Here is a 20,932-nt window from a genome sequence, read left to right on the forward strand (position 1 = left end):
GGAGCATCATAGCCAGCTCTGGCCAAATTTCCACCAGATATCAACACGCAATTACTTCACTTCCCATTTGGAGATTAGCTAATTCAGCACAAGCAGTGATCAGTCCTGAGATATTTCTGCTCTTGACGGAGTTCCGTACTGCAGAATACATTTACCTGCTGAGGCACAGAAAAATCTTTGCCCAGTATGTTTTTTGGAAGCTTCTGCATTTGTTTGACTTGTTTTTAGGAGAGTAACTTGGGACAAATACATAGTAATGTATTTGTATAAAGGAGAACCGTTGGGATCCTGTACACACAAGTGAGCAATTTGATGGCAGCTCACTGGTTTGGTGCTGCTATATAGTATCAGAAAGATTTAGTAGTTGAATTTTAAGAATGTTGGGAGGCTGAAAAGCAGCAGTTTTAAATCTTGCTATGACTTGATAAACTAACTGGTGTAAGCATTCTCAAGTTGGACTAGTTTCTGGAGCTTTGTAGGTGAGCAGTATATTACTGTACATACTGTTCACTGTATCTTCCTTATGTAGCTATGTTCATAGACAGATTAGGGTCATAAAGACAGACAATCTTTGTAGTTGAAGCGGACTTGCCATCTATTGCGAGGTTGTAACACGATGTGAAACAAAGTTATTTCAGTTCTCCTGATGGTTCATTTTGTTAGGCAAGTGGCTAAACAATAAATAGTAGGAAGGTCACAGGTTTGATCCAAGTTTGTGGTGTTAGCCAATCTTGGTTAGAATAGGGCAATGATAGAGCTGCCACAATTGTCCTACGCACTTTTGGGTAAAACAGGGAATTTGAATATTTGAATAACGTATTGAAACCTACTGTGTAGGTTCACGTGAAAAGAATGACCACTTTGCTGAGATACTGGCCTTGCGGCCATGGAATTATGCACTGGCAAGATGTCGATGCTTTCAGATGAGGAGGGCTAAGGTGAAAAGTGGCAGTAACCCTACACCATATGGATGTAGGAGAGACCCCTCCCATAAAACAAAATCATTATCGCCTAGGTCCCAGGAAACTGACCCAGGTTTGGGAGGAAATTCAGAATGACCTACAAATTAAAGATATAAATTCTGAAGGGAGACACATTAAATCTCATAAGCCAAAGGAAATCCCTAAGCCCAAAAAGGTTTTTGTGGCAGATTTGGAGGGTGGTGATGGTGAATGCAAATCAAGTACCCTAACTGAGGAGGAATTGTGGGCCAGACTGGATGAGCACAGGAAAAACCATGTATAAAAAGCACTGGATGATTTTCACAAAGTTATGAACAACTTTGAATCCAAGGTTGAGTTCACTGATCTCAAGAAACCGGAAAAAGAAGATATTATGGAAATGCACGAGGAAATTCAGTGCATGCTGAAGCACAAGCTGATTGAGCCCAGTTGTGTTCGTGCATAATCCCGGATAAAAGAAAAGCAAAGCTAGAAGATGGCTATGACAGTGAGACTGATGAGTGTGTGTGTACAGTTTATTTTTAATTTGTGACCTCATAATGAGTTCCTGTTGTCACATTTCATTTCGCGTGGTGGGGAAGTGTTACGTCAGTGTGTTTTGTTGAATGATAATTTTCTTTAATCCACTGACTGGAGATCTGAATTTTTTAAAGATATTTTAAAAAGACAAGCTACCAGCAAAGTCAACCTTTCAGCATAAGATGATCACCTAATTTGCAAAACTGCATCCTGCATTGCAAAGGACTTTGAGGAGAGAGACAAAATGTCTGCTCAGTCCCCAGCAAGAACCAAGACCCAGGAAGTATAAAGGAATTACCAGTTCTCTTAGCAAGCAGAGAAATATTGCTAACTGCTATGTTTGAATCACTGAGTAACTGTTAGGTGACAAGCTCTGGAGAGGGTGCAGAGGAGATTCACCAGGATGTTGCCTGGGCTGGAGCATTTCAGCTATGAAGAGAGACTGAAAAAGCTAAGGTTGTTTTCCTTAGCGCAGAGAAGGCTGAGGGGGGACACGATTGAGGTATACAAAATTATGAGGGGCATTGATAGGTTGGATAGGAAGAAACTTTTTCCCTTAGCAGAGGGGTCAAGAACCAGGGGGCATAGATTTAAGGTAAGGGGTAGGAGGTTTAGAGGGGATTTGAGGGAAAGAAAATTTCACCCAGAGGGTAGTTGGAATCTGGAACACACTGCCTGAAAGGGTGGCAGAGGCAGGAACCCTCACAACATTTAAGAAGTATTTAGATGAGCATTTGAAATGCCATAGCATACAAAGCTACGGGCCAAGTGCTGGAAAATGGTATTAGAATAGTTAGGTGCTTGATGGCCGGCATGGACTCGTTGGGCCGAAGGGCCTGTTTCTGTGCTGTATAACTCTATGACTCTAAGCTCCTCCCCATCTGTGGTTTTAAGCTGTTTTTTTTCTCTGCAGCAGTGGAGTATCAACTGACATGACCAGACCCTAAGTGGAGGTCTCTCTCTCTCTCTCTCTCTCTCTCTCTCTCTCTCTCTCTCTCTCTCTCTCTCTCTCTCTCCATCTCACTCCATTCTAGCTTGAAAACTTTCAAATCCTGCTTGTTGACTGACCACCTTTGCATACTCTGGCTACAGTCTAAAACCCCATTGGAGGAAATCATCTGCATCACTATCTACAAGAGACTCACCAAACCAGTCATCTACCTCTTCAAACTAAAAGCCTCAGGACCACTGAAGTCAGCTAGGAGCCAGCTGAATCATCAACATCCACAGACATGTACCTTTTTTATGGACTCTAATTCAACCAATCTGCCTTTCCTCACTATGTAACCTATTTGTGTGTGTGTGTGTTAACCTCTAGTGTGTGTGAGAGTGAAATTCGGTGCGTTGTTTATTATTTTTATTAGTTTGGTTTAGGTGCAATAAAGTTAACCTCTTTCTTTGTTAACACAAGAAAACCTGTCCGATTGGTTCTTGTTATGATCGTAGCAAGTAAGTAATCAAACACCTACTGAATTGGCCAGTACATCCACTTTAAGAAAGAACTAAACCTGTTGTGGTGTAAAAAGGAGAGGGAAAAGAGGGAAGCCCTTCGAGCCCCCCACCCCCGCCTCACTTGACCGTAACAATGGTTATTGTTGTTTTCTATTGAGGTAACCATGCATTTCATGCTTCCTCCATCATAAAATGTATATTACATTGCTTTTGGCCATTCTTTGTTTGTAATCAGTGTTGGTGATTTGCTGGAGGAGTTAACATGCCCCTATCATGTAGAATGATGCAGCACAAAAGGAGGCCATTTGGCCCATCATGCCCATGCTCTTTGATAGAGCTGTCAAATTCCCCTACCTTTCCCCATCGCCCTGTACTTTTTTTCCTTTTCAAGTATTTATCCAATACTGAATCTGCTATTTTTTCAGGCAATACATTCCAGATCATAACAACTTGTGTTTAAAAAAAAAATTATCTCCTCTGGTTCATTTTGTCAATTACCTTAAATCTATGTCGTTCGGTTAGCAACCCTTCGGCCACTGGAAGCAGTTTCTCCTTACTTACCCTATAAAAGCCCTTCATGAATTTGAGCCCCTATATTAAATTTCCCTTAACCTTCTCTGTTCTAAAGAGAGCAACCCTAGTTTCTCCAGTCTCTCCATGTAACTGAAGTCTTGCATCCATGGTAATAAATCTAATGGATCTCCTCTGCACCTTCTCTGAGGCTTTGGCATCCTTCATAAAGTGTGGTGTCCAGAATTGGACACAATACTCCAACTGGGGCGAAACCAGTGATTTATGTAAAAAAAACTAACTTCCTTGCTTTTGTATGCTGTGTCTCTCTTTATAAAGTGAAGGATGCCATATGCATTTTTTTAAACAGCCTGCTCAATTTGTCTTGCCACCTTCAAAGTTTTGAAAGATTTGTGTCTGCACGCTCCCAGGTCTCTGATCCTGCATCCCCATTAAAATTGTACTATTTAGCTTATTTTGCTTCTCCTCATTCCTCCTGGCAGAATGCATAACTACATACTTCTCTGCAGTAAATTGCATTTGCCACGCGTCTGCCCGTTTCACTGTTCTGTCTCTGTCCTCCTGAAGTCTGTTGCTATGCCCCTCACTGCTTACGACATTTCTGACATTCGTTTCATCTGCAAACTTTAAAATTATGCCCAAGACCAAGTCATATTTTTTTTCCAAAAGAGGAGTGGTCCTATTACTGATCCCTGGGGGACTCCACTGTATACTTCCCTCCAGTCTGAAAAACAACCATTCACCATTACTCTTTGCTTTCTGTCTCCACACCAATTTTGTATGCATGCAGCTACTGCCTCTTGAATGAGATAGTATTTAATTTTGCTGAAAATAGTTCTGACAGTGCCTTGGATGATGTGGTGCTGATGTACATTACAGGAGTGGCTGCAGAACTTGGGCTTCTTGTGGGTAAGAAAATTTGCCATGTAGCTCTAACTGTTCAGTACTTATGACCAGAGAACACGTGTGTAGCTGTAGTCTGTTCTGTGGTTGATGGCTTGCTCAGTCAGCTGTCTGCTGTATTTCCTATCTCCAGACCAGTAGGAATTTTCCTTACCAAGTTTTTCATGGCATTGTTAACCTTGGTTCAGTGCTAGTACTTTTGCCTCTGAGTCAGAACGTCTTGGGTTTAAGTCCCACTCCAGAGACTTTGATATAATCTAGGCTGATACTAGAGTGCAGTGCTGAGAGAGTTCTGCACTGTCAGAGGTTCAGTCTTTTGAATCAGACATTAAATTGATGCCTTTTTTAAAAATAAATTCATGGGATGGCAAGGCCAGCATTTATTGCCCATCCTAATTGCCCTTGAGAAGTTGGTGGTTAGCTGCCACCCTGAACTGTTACAGTCCATGTGGTGTAGGTACACCACAGTGCTGTTAGGGAAGGAGTTCCAGGATTTTGACCCAGCGACAGTGAAGGAACGGTGATATAGTTCCAAGTCAGGATGGTGTGTGGCTTGGAGGGGAACTTGCAGGTGCTGGTGTACCCATGCATCTGCTGCCCTTGTCCTTCTAGTTGGTAGAGGTCGCCAGTTAAGGCGCTGCCGAAGGAGGCTTGGCCTCTTGGGTGGGCACAAAAGATCCCATGGCACTGTTCAAAGAAGGGCTGGGGAATTCTCCCAGTCTCATGGCCAATATTTATCAAGAAAATCAAATTAACTGGATTATTGATCTCGTCATTTGTGTGACCTGGCTGTGTACAAATTGGCTGCCTTTCCTTACATTACAGGTTTCTATGGGGAGAAATTTTGCTCTTCCCCCATGTCAGGTTTGGTGGCGGGAAGTGTATGTAATCAGGTGGGATGGTGGCAGGGGGGGCCCTTCCACCTTATCGCCTCCACCCAAATTAAGCCCGGGGCGGGAAGGCCTGTGAACGGCCTTTCTGCCCCACCGCCAATTTCGGTCCTTAAGTGGCCAATTGATGCCATGTGGGGAATTAGCCCAGCAGCGGGTGGACCTGTCGCTGCACGGGGAGCACACCAAACAAATCCATGCAGGTTGCTTGTGGGTTCGGAGGTGGGGGAGGTGAACGACGTCCCTCATTAAAAGCTGCTGAACAAGAGACCCAGCATCGGGAAGGGGCAGTCAGCTGAGTGTGACCCTACCCCTCCACCCCCCAATCCTGCGAAACCCCTCCTGCTGAGACTTACCTGTGGCCTGGTTCCAGGGTCTCGGGGGAGTGCTCCACCAGCAGCAGCCATCGTCTCCGCTGTGGCGCTGCTCGGTTAAAGAGCTGCCGGTCTCTGGCCGAAAACTCTCAACAGGTAGGACTTCCGCCACTGGGGTCCTTGATCCCGGGGAAGGCCTGCTGCTGTCCACTTAAGTGCCTATTTGGCACTTGATCCAGCGGGCCTTCCCCAGAGGAGGTGACACAGAGCTTGTGCCATTGCTTTTGCCGATGGTCGAGACTACCATTGCCCAGACAAAATCCCAGCCTACATTTCAGAAATACTTAATTGGCTGTGAAGTGCTTTGAGACATCCTAACATCATGAAAGACACAGTTCATTGATGTTTATGTCTGTAATTCATGCAATCTTCTAGTAGTTTATTCAATTAGATAAGGACATGTACAGATAAGATGGATGGTTTTAATCAATGCTGTCCAAACTAGGAATGCTTAATGGAAGTATGGAAACGTACCTAGTAAATGTGTTTCAAAACTGCTTCTTGACCCTCAAATTGTTATGAACCTCACCAAGAGAGTTCTGATCACAAACAATATTCGCTTTAATTTGTTTGCTTTGCATGGCCTATGTGTTGCACTGCATAGTCCCCTTAAGATTGCCTCACATGCGCGCATATTGAATGGCATGGTGGTTAAGCATGGCCTGTTTGTTTTCTGCGCAGTATGTTCCAGATTGCTGAACGGCCATGCACCTGCGCAGCTTAGAGGGAACATTGATCACAAATAATCCATAATATAGAACCTCTGGGCATAATAAATTATAGCATGATTAAATTTGAGATCATCTAATAATTGGGGTCAGTGAGGACCAGGACAGGATGTATAATTTCAGGAAGGAAAACTTCAGTGGAATAAGAAATTAATTGTGGCATACTGCTGAGCAAGCTGAGTTAAGGTAAAAATTGAAGTGTAAGTTGGGCAAGTAGTCTCCAAAATGGCTGAATAGAGCAATTATAATGAAATCAGAAAGAAAATAGCATTGTACCACTACAAGGAAATAGGTTGGGTAGAACTTTTAGGTGGAATATATGGGCTGGAAGGGATATTGGGTGCAAAGAGGACACTAGTGAACAAAATCATAATCATCGAATTTGCAGCACAGAAGGAAGAAATTTGACCCATCGTGTCTGTGCCAGTACTGGCTCCTCATACTGAAGCTGTATACTCTAATCTCATTTCCCTGTCCTTTCTCCATATCCTCCTTTATCTTTTATTTTCAAGTACTTAAACCAATTCCCTTTTTAAATGATATAGTTTGTGCCTCTAACCATTTGCAGTAAGTCATTCCATGTTCTAAAAACCTGTGTACATAAAAACTTTTGACTTCCCACTTTATTCTTCAGGTGATCATACCGAGTTTATGGCAACCAGTAGAAACAATCTTGCACTACGCTGTCCTTTGAGTAGTTCACATTATTAAGGGTTTTAATGAAAGCTACTATTCGATTCTCCATTAAACTTCTCTCTTCAGTGCAAAAAGCCCCAATTTTTCACTGTTTTCTTCATTACCTTGCATTTCTGGATCATTTCATTGAATCTTCGCTACTGTTTCCATGAGTCTAAAGTCCTTCTTATAAGTTGCTTGGATGTCATACAGAATCCACCTATGACCTAGTCAAAGTCTTGTACAAATTCAGCATAACAATATAAAATATTTTCAGTATCAGTAGTAAGAATGGCCAGGAATGAAGTTAGATTTCTAATGGGCAAAGATGGTATAGTAATTAAAGACAAACGGGAAATGGAATTATTTAATATTTACTTGAAGTTTTCATTAGGGAGAAAATACTAATCCACTGTCAATTATCATAATACAACCAATATCCTGTAGGATGTGGGAATCTGTATTGAGTAGGTACTTGATAGGTTAAAGAGAGTGAAGAGGAACAAATTCACTGTGCTAGATGGCACTTATCCTAGAATACTGAAGGAGACTAGGAACAAACCTTTTGAGATACTGGCTGTAGTAATGAAAAAATCATTGGGTGCTGGAAAGGATCTGTAGGATTGGGAACAAACTAACATTTAAAAGTGGCCAAATAGGCCACTACATCTTCATTAGTGGGTAAAGTAAACCATTGCAAGGAGTAGACCTGAGGAGTATTTCAACAACAGATCACTAAGCAGCCAGTACAGATTTAGAAGGGGAAGGTCAAACCTCCTTGATGACTTTGAAGTTGTTATAAATGAAAAGGTTAGTGGAACTCCTAGGAGTAGTTGATTGCTACTTTCAGAAAATCTTTGACAGGGTCCCACGTGAGAAAATTAAATGAAACTCAAAACATGGGAATCCAGGAAAAAAGCATAGAAATGTGGACAAGTCTCTGTGTTGCATTTTGTTGGTCAAAACTGCAAATGAGAGATCAACACTGAGACCTGGCATATATTGTTGGACCCACCATGTTCAAGGGAGCCTAGTGACTTCAGTGCGCAAAGCAGTAACAAAAATGAATGACCAAGACCGTCCCTCCAAATAAGTTTCAGAACCACTCGATGCCACATTGTCTGCTGTTTGTCTTCAGGTTGATTTGTACTAAAAGCTGAGTGTTTCATTTTATCTATTTTCTCCTAGTACTTTTCTGTCTTGTGCTGCTTTGGTTTCTTCTTAGATATGGTGTGTTTCAGTTCTATTTCTGCCTATCATTTTTCTAATTACCTTTCCTTTTCTCTGCTACGCTCCTGAAGATGCTCACTCCTGTTGGGCACGATTCTGTGGTTACCCTGTAGGACTGTGTGCAAGTGGCCATTTGTCACACGTTAATATTGAGTGTGTGCAGTCAATTCATTCCATTCTTTGAGAAAACCAAAATCGGTCCCAATCCTTGTTTCCAAAAGGGCATTGCAACTGTCAAAGGATTAAAGTTGGTATATTGGATTTATGATGTAGAAATGAGCAAGCTGTTTACTTTTTTTTCCCTTTTTGTCAGGACTATGTACTTGCAATTGACATGTACCACTCAGTCATCCAATACCAACCAGAACAAGAGCTTCAACTTCTAAGTGGCATAGGAAGGCTACTTTTGCAGGTATGAGCAATGGAAGAGTCATAAGCAGAAGACTAACCTATGTCTTATCCTTTAACCTTGATCATCAAAGCACTAAATTAGTGAATTTCAAAATATGATGGTCAATCTCCTTTGGCTTGCACATGGGGAATCAAGAGAGTTACCTTCTGGAAAGGTTTTATATTGATGTTTTCCAACGACAGTAAACCCTACAACAGTTGAAAAAAGAATCTGGCAGTAAAACAACATGAAGTTAAAATATAAATGGAATAAAATGGAGAAGTTGAATTATAACGTTTTTTGAAACTATATAATTGTAGGAGGAAAATCAAATGTACACAAAAAATACAAACAAAATGCATTACAACTTACTGACCATGAAAGATTACTGACCGGCATTGCTGCGAAAGTAGGCATGAGTGAGTTAATAAACTAACAGCACTTGCCACCTCTGACTAAATAAATTAATGGAGCAGCAGGCAGCAGCAAATCAATAAATTAATACGGAAGCATGTAAATTTTATGACTATCTGTGCTCTTGTTAATCTACATATTTGTTTTGATCCTGGCTTGAGGGCAGAGCAGAGAAGAGTGAAAATGAGGAGGGTAGCAGGAGGAGGAGGAATGCGCAGGCGTAAGCAATGTGTTTAGGGTCTGCGGTAAAGATGTGCTGTGAGCTATTTTTGGACCCTAAATTGGGGCTAGTAGAATAAGATTTTGAACAGGGATAGAGAGAAATATTCAGTAGCATTATAGTGGAGTTGCTTAAGAGAAATTGTTGTTCAGTTCTTTACAGGAGAAAGCCAGAGCGGAAAAGGGGTGCAATTTTAAAATAAAATTGACGCAGAGGATGAAGAGTGGTGAAGGAAAAGATAGAGAGATGAACAGGAAAAGTGAGGGGAGGGAGAAGCACACCAGAGCTGGGGATAGGAGATGGACGCCTTGGTTTGATATTCTAATATTATTGACCCATCCCTGTCACCCTCTAGTGTCTTTCGTTTGATTTGTATTCGATCTCTTGGGCCACACTTATCTCTATAGTAATGTAACTCCCAAATATCTCTCTGTATACTAATTTTTCCCCCATTTCAGTCTCCCACAATGTATTCCCACAATCTGTCTTCTAACTCTCCTGATCTGTTTTACCTCTCCTTTCCTATTGTTGCTTACCCATCTCTTTTCCTTAAAATGTGAGCAAAACGACAGTATCTCCTTCTATGCTGATTTTAGGCCCTTCCCTCTCCTTCATGTCCGGCGTCATTTCTTTCCCAGTTTTCTTCCCCCTATTTCTGTTCTATTTTGGCTCAATTTCGATGTCCCTCTCTCCCCTTATCTCTGTAGTAATATGCTGCCCCATCTCTCTCGCTCGGGTCACTTTTCATCTCTTCTTCCCCACCCCACCATCTATGTCTCTTTCTTCCCAACCAGCCCCTCTGTGGAACAATGTCCACCCTCATCTCATTTACAGGGTCTGGTCACAATGAAATACAGGCCTGGCAGGAAGATTTGGATCCCTGGTAAGGAATGATGCCAGGAACACAGCTCCAAACTTTTAGTTGGATCAGGAATGGGACCCCGTCTCTGAGTCAGACCAAAAGACAAGTGAAAGGACCAGGGAGTGTGTAAAGGCTGTGCTGGGTAATAGTGCCTAAATAACCAAAATTTGAGGCCCCTGGAGAGGGGAGGCAAGAGATGACACATAGCTGAAAAGTTAAAAGAAATAAATTGAAAGTAAAAATAAACATAAATTTAAAGAATTTGAACCTTTAAAACTTTATTAACCACTTCCTAATGGATCTCATGCGTTTTCAATCCAGAGTATGTCTCTACTTGCCCAATGCCTACGTAAATGGCAAAGAGACCAGGGATTGAATAGATACTCCCCACCTCCACTGTAGGCCAGCTTTTAAAGTGTACCATCTATCATCGCATCTCCCCTATCTTTGATACATGGATTGTCAGATCGAGGCTCAGGCTATTAACCATTAGGCAATTTATTTAACAAGGAACAGATAACTGGCCAGTCTGAGCAGTATTCAGTACAAGGGCCCAGAATTTCCTTGAATGGCACGATCTGCAACTTATGCCATTCAGATTAAACTGGAGTGGGCAACATTTTATTTCATTTCCTGTTGCTTGGGCATGAAACAGGGCAATGTCTAGAGTCCCAAAGGTGTCTGAAATATGTCTGATGTCATTTGGCTCGGGTATTATACAAGTATCCTTAGTGACTACTTTAAACAAGCATTAGATTCCTTGCATAAGCTAATAATAGAGTTAATGCCTGTCTAAAATCCTCTGACCATAATTGGTTGAAAACTGAGCAGCACATGGCCCACAGTTTTTCTGATTCCTTTTGCAACATAATTTCCAGGAACTTCTATGGTATAAAACAAACCCAATGCCATAGATGCTTCACTACAATGGTGTGAATGTCCTGGTAATTCTTGGCTGATGTAGTTATGTAATTTACAAACCTCACCTATTCTTCATGATGCATATAAAAACAGTAAAGACTACTCCTTGTTCTTTCTGTCGACATGCATTGAATCTTGAAAACAGATTTGCACTTCTTACATGCCAAGCCTGTGCCGTGGAGTCAAACTAGACTCACTGTTGGAGTTGACCATGAGCTAGCCCAATATAAACCCATAGTTGAAAATCCTGGCCACAGAATTATCTGTAGGGTCCATCATTGACTTTGTGCGTTCTTACAATCCTGAGACATCACCTTTGATCTTTCACAATTCAATTGGCAACATATTGAAGCTGAAATTTGTTCATCCAGTAAATGTCAGTATGCAAAAACCAACATTTATTCCAGTAGGAACCAAACACAGTCTTTTACTGATACATGTAGATTACTCCCATCAGTACCCATTCAGGCAACCTGTCAGGATTCTAAGCAGAATATGTATCGATCAGGCTAGTCATTTGCTTTGTGAACTATGGTGTTTTCCACCTGCGCTCCCTCTCGCCCTGTCCCCCATTCTGATACTAGTTACTCATGGTTAGTATGGAATTTTTTTTTCAACCACAGTAGAAGAACCACAGTAGAAGTACCACACAATGGAATCCTCACCTGGAGGAAATCAATCTGCTTTTCAACAAATGGGGCTAATTGTGATAAATGTCATAGCAATGTTTCAGAACACAAAATTGCCAGAATTCTGCTGTTGTGTCTGAGATGGTCTAAAATGTTAAATTGATCCCTGGCAAGAGGGTTTTGCATGCCTTTCCTTTTTTCTTCCACAGCATGGCTGATTGACAAGAATAGAATGAAGGAACCAACTACAATTTTTGTGAACATATATTGACCAAAGAAGACTTGGTTGGTAGACTTTCAGCTGCTGTTATTGATTGGCCCATCTGGATCCAATACAGAACAGACTAGCTGCCTCACATGCTGCAAATCAGCCTGCGAACTTCTGATTGATTTCATGACTTTTCAGGTTAGCTTAGAAAACAAGCATTTTCACCATTCTAAAGATACTAATTCATAATGGTCTGGAGTTTGTGGCTGCAATGACAGTGAAACTGTCAGTGTTCACCGTCATTACTCTGTGAAACTGACAGCAAATTCTGCCATCCACACATGCGCACTTAGACGTGGAAATCCAGAAGCTGTTGTCAGTGACTCCCCACTCCTCTGAAGGGTGCACTGTTGAAGTCCTTGCAGATGGAAATCAATTAGACATCACGGATTTGACATGAATGTCCACTTTTTACACTATTAGTCTTGCTGTAAAAACGCTTGAAAAAGTTAGGCCTTGTTGAATGAAGTTTAACTAGGTTTGTAACAGCCTACTAAGTTATAATTACTGCTCAAAAACTTTTTTGGCCCTGAAAAGCTAATTTCATATTTGTGGACTGTCAAATTTTTCATTCAATGCTAAAAATTCCTTCATTTTTAAAATAATAAAATTAAAGTTTGTTTAATATTTCAGCTTCTACCTTAATACCATATGTATGTTCCAATATTTATTTCTTTCCCTGTAAAACTATAAAAAGTAAACGATTATCAATTCCTAGTTTGCTGTCTGTGAGAATTCTTCAATGTTTAGCCTGCTTAATGACATCACTGTTGCTGGACACCAGAGATCCCCTATAACTGGTGCCAGAATTAAATTAATGTCAGGATAGGTGAAATCACCTCTCAGCCTTCTCTTCTCCAAGGAAAACAGTCCTAACTTCTGCAATCTATCTTCATAACTGAAATTCCTCATTCCTGGAGCCATTCTCGTGAATCTTTACTGTACTCTCTCCAGTGCAAGGGGACATTTTCCTCGAGGTCAGCAGCGAGCACCGTTGCTTCACCAATGACCGCAAAATCCGAGTCAATATTTTGTTCACTGGGGTCTGGGCCAGAGTTCAGTTCTGAAGTACTTTGGTATTCTTAAGCTTGTAATCAAATACTAGTCTAGGATAGCTTCTTCATTTTCATTCAGTTTACAACAAGTTTAGTTTTGCGGGTCAGGCAGCATCTATGATGAGAGAAACAGGGTTAACATTAACTTGTCTCTCTCTCTCCACAGCTGCTGTATGACCTGCTGAGTATTTCCAGCATTTTCTGTTTGTTTCAGATTTTCAGCATCTGCAGTATTTTGCTTTTTCAATTTAGTTCTTCCATTGATGAACAAGCATTGGCAGGGCATAAAACTGGAGGTATTGGGTTGCAGGTCAGTATACAGTTAACCTAATTTTGACTTCATTGAATGAAGATTGGATCCTTCCCTTTGTTGAGATAAAGTCTAGAGTCATCAGAAGAAACATTAGCCTTGCTGCTCTTGTCCACTTCATGGTGGCTATCTCTCAGGAAGGGTATTGGTACAGGAGGAACAGATTTCTTAATTAAGGAATAATATACAAACGCTAAAAAAAGGAAGAAAGTCTAAAACGAGCTGAGGGGGTGAGTACAGTTTTGAAGTGTAATCAAGCCATTTATATAGATTGTGGAGGTGTGTGAAGTGAAGGAGGAGAGAGCACTGAGTTTGGATACTCATTAGTATAGATGCTTAACTGAGTGTAACTAGCTTCCTCCACTGCCTCCTAATTTATATGTCATAGAATTCTGTTGCTGCACAGCCCTGATAGCACCCTGGTGTGGCCTATCCTCAGAGCTGGCACCTTGATCCCCACTCCTGACAGTGTTTTGCGATGTCCTCCCTCTGCCACCCTTGCTGTCAAATGACGCTGCCTCACCCGATGGCTTCCCAGTGCAGCCAACACTCAACTCCCGTTTCCTTCTCGCCTTCTTTAACCAGATGAAGCCCTGTGGTTTCCGTGTGCCATTAGTTAAATTGGACCCAATGAATAAAATTGTTGTCTGTTGGGCTCTTAAATATCTTAATGCCTTTCCGCCTTGTGGATGTGCGAAGTCCACCCTCGTGGCTGCTGACAGTAAAATGTGGAAGTAACTCCATGAGGTCAGACATCTTTCGTCCCTGTTTTATGCCCTCCATCCCCCAACGCCACCTCTGTTCCTGTCTCCAGTGGTCCCTTAAAATTCTAGCCAATTTATGCAAGTGTTTTTTGTGATGTAGTGAGTTGGAACACTGTTGATTCGCCTCTTAAGATCTGGCTTTTTCATTTAGCTCTGACAAATGAAAATCGTCTCTCTTTCTGACAGCTGTAAACTTTCCAAGCAGAAATGGTTTGGGAAGTTTAAGTCCAGTTCCACAGAACCAAACTGCCAATAATACTGCAGTAAACAGGCAGTTGTACTCAGAGCAGTCATAACAATGGCTGGTATGAGAAACAGAGATTGAGCTAGCAAGCATTCTTCTGGTGTTGGACCATGCTACTTTTTGGAGCAGAGTTCATTGATTTCCTTTCTCTTATTTTGCATTCTTTCTTGGTTCTCAATTTGTTGCAAAAAATTCTGTTTTCAGTTTCTTTAGAGTCTATTACTTACAGAAAAGAGAAGCTATGATTTTCAGTATACTTTTACACTAGTATTCAATGAATAATGCATACTGTTTTGAGCTTCTTGCCCTCAAGATGGCTTTTTATTTGTGATGCTTTGTCATTACAATAACTGACAAAGCTATGAATTACAGCATGAAGGTTCAGTGATGTCAACAAATAATCTCCATAATGAGTATTTGAAAGAACATAGGCCCAGAACTTTCTAGGGTTTTCGCATCACTATGCTAGCCTCAACAAAATTGTGAAAAATTGATTATCATTGCTCAGCCCCACTAATTAAGTCAGTCCTGATTTTAAATTTCCTGGATTTACTTCAGTTTTTTTTGCTGAGATACTTAGACTGTTATACAGTTGGGCATGTGGGATGTACTTACATTCATGAGTTCAAAATAATTGTTTAAAATAAAATAAAATCTAATCTCTGTGCTTCTTAGCTAAAACCCATTAAAACACTTCTTTGTCATTGTGTGTTAGGTTTAATGTATGTTGTTTGTGTGTGGTGTAGGGCACTGAAGTGTCTGAACGTGCCATTGATGAAAGCAAGAGTGGGAGAGAAATCAGTTTAGGCCCAAAGTGGTTGACTCACTGGCGGCACACATCAGAAATGTGAAACTTGGTTGAAATTGGGCCTCAGGCCTCATCTGCATAATTCCAGTGAGTTGCAGGTACCTGTTGGACCTCTTGAGCCAGCACAGTGGTTTCTGCTAGACCAATTTGGGCCTCCTCTAAGGGGCAGGCAAATGGTAGAGGGGTAAGCATGGAATGGGGGGGTGGGGGGTGTGCACAGTGATACTATGGAGTTAGAAAGAGCACTTGTGCTGTTACTGACTGCGCATTACGGTAAGTTTAAAAAGTTACTTTTACGTTGGTAGTCTCCAGCAGTCCATCTAAGGGAGACTGGTTAGGCTGCAGAGAACCAGATAAATTGAATGGTGCTCAGTATCTGACCATTTTCAAAGGGTGGGGGGGGGGGGCAGTGAGGGTGGAAGGGGTTGTCCTTCAACAAATATTAGACTTCTCAATACATACAAGCAGCCTGCTGCCTGTTTAAGGCAGTCATTAGGGATGTCTGAATATCACCCAAGTCGTTACGGTGTGGGACATATTTCAGTTGCCTTTAGGGTGTGAAATATGGCTCCAAAAATTGGAATTTATTGCCCCATTCGCACTTGAGAAACTGATAAAACAAGGCTCAAATTCGACATAACCGCCCACCTGCCCCCACCCCCGGCCCTGGCTTCCACGTGTTTAATCTGAGACCTTTTCGGCAGCTTAAATTACTAATGGCATCTCCTAAATAGGTTTGTAACCCAGAATATTGCTGAAAACTGAATATAGCAACTGATGTGCCCAAAATTCAAAGAATTTTCTGCAACGATCAAGTGCAATATAGTGAAAGGATTTGAAATTCAGAATTCTATGTCTCTGGTCATGCCAATATTTATCTGATTAATTCATGCAGATGGAGTAAGCTATTGGCTGCGCTGCTTGTGAGGTCCCTGATTCATCATTTATGCTCTCTGTGGCATTTTCAAATAATTATTCCAGGGAATCTGCAGTAAGTTTTCAATGGAAGATCAGGGCATGAAAGAGTATAATTGACAGCGTAAATCGCAGATTGTGCTGATCTGAGTGACAATGCACCTTTGTATCCGTACTTGTCAAACAATTGTTAAAATTAATCTTGTTTCTCAGATGTTAGCTCAATACAAGCAACATATGTAAATATAGATCCCATGCAAAGGTGTATCTATGATCCAGCAATTATGTTGGTTCCTGGATGCTAAGATTACATGATGTAAATATCAGACTAATTGTGATTCACAGCTGCATTTAAAATTTAAGGTTTCTATGTAGTAATCTAGGCTTGTCTGTTGCAAAACAAAGTTGGTCATGATTCACAAAATGAGAAAAGTGCGAAATGTAGAAGTAACCGTGCAAATTTGAACTTGAACCAAATTGTTTATTTTTGGTAATTTGCTCATGGGTAAAGTACTTAGATTATTGGAGTTTGAAATTAGAATAGCAATTGTATTAGTTTTCCTGTGGTGCAGTCATAAACTAGCAGCCTGTAGAAACAAGGCACACAGTTAGTGTGAGCAGAAAGTATTCTGTGCCATTGAACTTTGGGAGGAAGGGTGATCTAAGAAACAGCAGGGGCTATTTTTCAATTATCACTTGATAAACAGGCAACTGGAGGAAAATTAGGGATGCTTAAGGCCCATCTAGTGCAATTTTCAAGCATAAAATCATAGAAATTTACAACACGGAAGGAAGCCATTTGACCTATCATGTCCATGCTGTCTAACAAGTAGCCATCCAGCCTAATCCCACTTTCCAGCTCATGGTCCTTGGTCTTGTAGTTACAGTACTTCAAATGCATATCCAGTATTTTTTAAATGTTATGAGGGTTTCTGCCTCTACCACCCTTTCAGGCAGTGAGTTTCAGGTCCTCAACACCCTCTGGGAGAAAACATTTCCCCCAAATCCCCTCGAAACCACCTACCTTTTATCCTAAGTCTATACTCCCTGGTTATGGACCCCTCAACTGAGGGGAATAGGGCCTTCCTATTCACTCTATCTAGATCCCTCATAATTTTGTACACTTCAATTAGGTCCCCCCTCAGCCTCCTCTGTTACTATCTAATGTTTCCTCATAATTCAAATTCTCCAGTCCGGGCAACGTTCCTGTAAATCTTCTCTATACCCGCTCTTGTGTAGTCACATATTTTCTATGGTGCGGTGACCAGAACTGCATGCAGTACTCCAGCTGTGGCCTAACTAGTGTTTGATACAGTCCTGTACATGCCTGCTCATGTATAGACCAGGATGGCAATTTTGACGTACACATGGGTGGTGGCTCAAGCACCGCACACAACCAACCTGCTTGTACCAGACAGTGAAACTGGTGGACTTAAAGGCACTGCTTGTGACAGCTCCACAAAAGGGCCCCAAGCCCTTTCTCTGTAGTTTTGTGCGCTCAGGAGAAACTATTGAGTATGTTTAAAGCAGAGACTGACAGATTTCTAAATACCAATGACATAAAGGGATATGGGGATAGTGTGGGAAAAAGGCATTGAAGTGGATGATCAGCCATGATCATATTGAATGGCCGAGCAGGCTTGATGGGCTGAATGGCCTACTCCTGCTCCTTTGCTCCTGCCCCTGGTTTCCAAGAAACTGACACTAACTTTGAGCAGCCATTGGGGGCGTTCACCAACCTTACCCCATCTTTGGAAGGTCACATCTACCACCCGTTACCTCAACCCCACCACCACCCCCCCCCAATCCCCTCAGCTTGCAAGATTAAAGCTTGTGAGAGATGTAGTTTTGTTGGTAGTCCATTGTGATGAAGTAATAATGTTGTTTCGCACTTGCAATTCCCTGCCACCCTCTCCCACCCAGGCCTAAACAGTAAATCTTGGATTTTTCTACCTTGGGGTAGGTTACAGGATAAATTTTTACTTGGATAGTCTGATGTCAACAGGGCAGTCATGACCTAAAAATAAAAACCAGGGGTAGGAACATAGGAGCAGGAGTAGGCCATTTAGCCCATCAAGTCTGCTCTGCCATTCAATACAATCATAGCTGACCATCCACTTCAATGCCTTTTTCCCACACTATCCCCATATCCCTTTATGTCATTGGTATTTAGAAATCTGTCAATCTATGCTTTAAACATACTCAATGACTGAGCCTCCACAGCCCTTTGGGGTAGAGAATTCCAAAGATTCACAACCCTCTAAGTAAAGAAATTTCTCCTCATCTCTGTCCTTGGTGGCTTTTCCCTTATTTTGAAATTGTGTCCCAGATTGAGTCTTCTGAACTGTAGTGCAGTTACACATCCCCTTTACCACCAAATGAACTGTTGGGAGTCAGGAGAAGACCTCTGTTACTATCTTGTGTAAAAAGCTATTGCGTTTTCCATTTATGCTCTATGTGGAATGGGTGGCAGTGAATGGGGGGGGGGGGGTGGATGCTGGGGGTTGTTTTGGTCATTTGAAAGCTTTGCACTGCATTGGATTTGTCCATTTATTCCACTTAATGGGAATATAATCCTCCCACTGCCACTGTTTTCTTCTTCTTTTGCATATTCAGTTTTACATAATAAAAATTCAACTTGTTTTCTTTTTTGTCTGTGATATTAATTCTGGAAAGAAACCTTATACTGTTTGTTTCTTTCTGTAATAGGTACCAGGATCAGCCATTGAAGTAGATAATATAAGTGGGTTGGAATGGCTTGTGGATAGAGAAGGGATTGAGAGATACCGAGTAGTCAACAAATATGGCTGAAAGCAATTTTGGAAAAGGAATTTTCTGCCAAGTTATTTTTTCCCGTTACTAAAAATTCAAAATGTTCTACCTAGATTATGCAATCAATGTGTACCTTGTGATTTAAATTGGGTGCCTCAATGTTGTACTTCTCCTGTACTTAGATTGGTGACATCAAAACAGCTGAAAAATACTTTCAAGAAGTTGAGAAAGTGTCTCCAAAGTTAGGAAGTGAATTGCAGCAGAATATAATCATTCAGATGAACAGGTAAGTTGCACAAAATATATTTTCAAATGTGTAAATTCCAGTTCATTGTCTGGGTGCTATAATTTCATATGGTATTCAAAACTCCTGTGTTAAGTATGGAGGGTATGGCGAAGTGTGGCAAACTATTTCACAGTTTCACAAGTGACGCTGATGGCACAGCTCACGGGGCAAAATCTGCCACTAGTGGAAGACATATTGGCCCAGATTTTGCGGTCAGCAGTGAATGAGCGGTGCTCGCCATTCATTGCGTTTGCAGCTGTCCACAGACTTTTCATGGACTTTTACATTGCAACCTATGTGGTAATCAAGAGTCTGATCAGGGAATCCGGGGCCTTTGTGAATAGGGCAAATAACAACGAGACTCCTGAACCAATCAGATTGAAGAATGCCAATTCTCTCAGCGAGGTAATGTTGCAGTAACATTTCTGGAGGAGCAGGGCAAATCAGGCAGCAACTTCCTGATTTCCATGTTTAACTGTAAATATGCGGATGCCAAAAGTTGCGATCCGTCTTAGTCCTAAATAACGGTGAATGCTGACAATCTCACTTCGTTCTTACTTCAAAATTTGAGGCATTAACCTGCTGGCCATCTGGAAATCTGTCCATATAATACATGGGGAAAAGATTACAGAGCTGCTTGATGGCTCGGCTGAGGGCAGTTTAATTTTATAAAACAATGTCCTTGGTAGGATTTAGTAGTTTGCTGACTGAGCCTGTATCATAACTCGAAGATAGAGATGATTATGGCTAATTCTTGTGCTTTTGTATTTTTCAATTACTGTGTTCCATCTGTCTCTTAACTGGCTCGGTACTGAATTTGTGTTCCCTGATTTCTATATCAGTGAATTTATATTTTTTTTACTCCAGTCCATTGGTGCAGAAGCAGTTAATTTTGTTGACTCTGGTATTCTGTTGTGATTCTTTTCTTCAGTTATCTTTTAATGTTAGTGCATTTAATTTTTTTATTCGTTCTTGGAATGTGAGTATTACTGGCGAGACCAGCATTTATTGCCCATCACTAATTGCCCATGAGAAGGTGGTGATGATGAGCTGCCGCCTTTAACCGCTGCAGAAGATGGCTGGTCTGAGAATGCCACCCTAAGGAACTCCTGCAGCGATGTCCTGAGGCTGTGATGGTTGGCCTACAATAACCACAACCATCTTCCTAAGTGCTAGGTATGACTCCAGCCTGTGGGGAGTTTTCTGCCCAATTCCTACTGACTTTAATTTTGCTCGGACTCCTTGATGCCATACTCGGTCAAATGCTGCCTTGATGTCAAAGGCAGTCGCTCTCAGCTCATCTCTGGAATTAAGCTCTTTTGTTCATGTTTGGACCAAGGCTGTAATGAGGTCTGGAGCCAAGTGGCCCTGGTGGAACCCAGCTGTGCATTGGTGAGCAGGTTGTTGCTCAGCAAGTGCTACCTGATAGCACTGTCAATGACACCTTCCATCACTTTACTGATGATTGAGAGTAGACTGATAGGGTAATAATTGGCTGAACTGGATTTGTACTGCTTTTTGTATACAGGACATACCTGGGCAATTTCCCACATTGTCGGCTAGATGTCAGTGTTGTAGCTGTAGATGAACAGCTTGGCTAAGGGTGCAGATAGTTCTGGAGCACAAGTCTTCAGTACTACAGCCAGGATGTTGTCAGGGCTCATAGCCATTGCTGTATGCTGTGCCTTCAGCCATTTCTTGATATCACCTGGAGGAGACTGAGATGGATCATCCACTCAGCACTTCTGGCTGAAGATGGTTGCAAATGCTTCAGCCTTTTCTTTTGCACTGATGTGCCGGTCTTCCCCC

At 41.6% G+C, this 20,932-nt stretch overlaps 1 protein-coding gene across 9 annotated transcripts in view; it reads left to right on the forward strand.

The window, feature by feature from the left end:
• Nucleotides 1-20,932, forward strand: part of trappc12 (trafficking protein particle complex subunit 12) — a 106,646-nt gene that overhangs the window by 74,806 nt on the left and 10,908 nt on the right. For 7 of the 9 annotated variants that reach the window (XM_068022155.1, XM_068022179.1, XM_068022147.1 and 4 more), the window contains 2 exons: nt 8,578-8,676; nt 19,020-19,123. In XM_068022155.1, coding sequence (XP_067878256.1) covers nt 8,578-8,676; nt 19,020-19,123 — 203 coding nt within the window. Of the gene's footprint in view, nt 1-8,577; nt 8,677-11,910; nt 12,132-13,276; nt 13,335-19,019; nt 19,124-20,932 lie in introns of those variants that run through there. The other 2 variants (XM_068022194.1, XM_068022202.1) reach the window with 2 other exon arrangements.

This window comes from Heterodontus francisci, chromosome 3 (genome assembly GCF_036365525.1).
Source record: "Heterodontus francisci isolate sHetFra1 chromosome 3, sHetFra1.hap1, whole genome shotgun sequence".
In the NCBI taxonomy this organism is placed as follows: Eukaryota; Metazoa; Chordata; class Chondrichthyes; order Heterodontiformes; family Heterodontidae; genus Heterodontus; species Heterodontus francisci.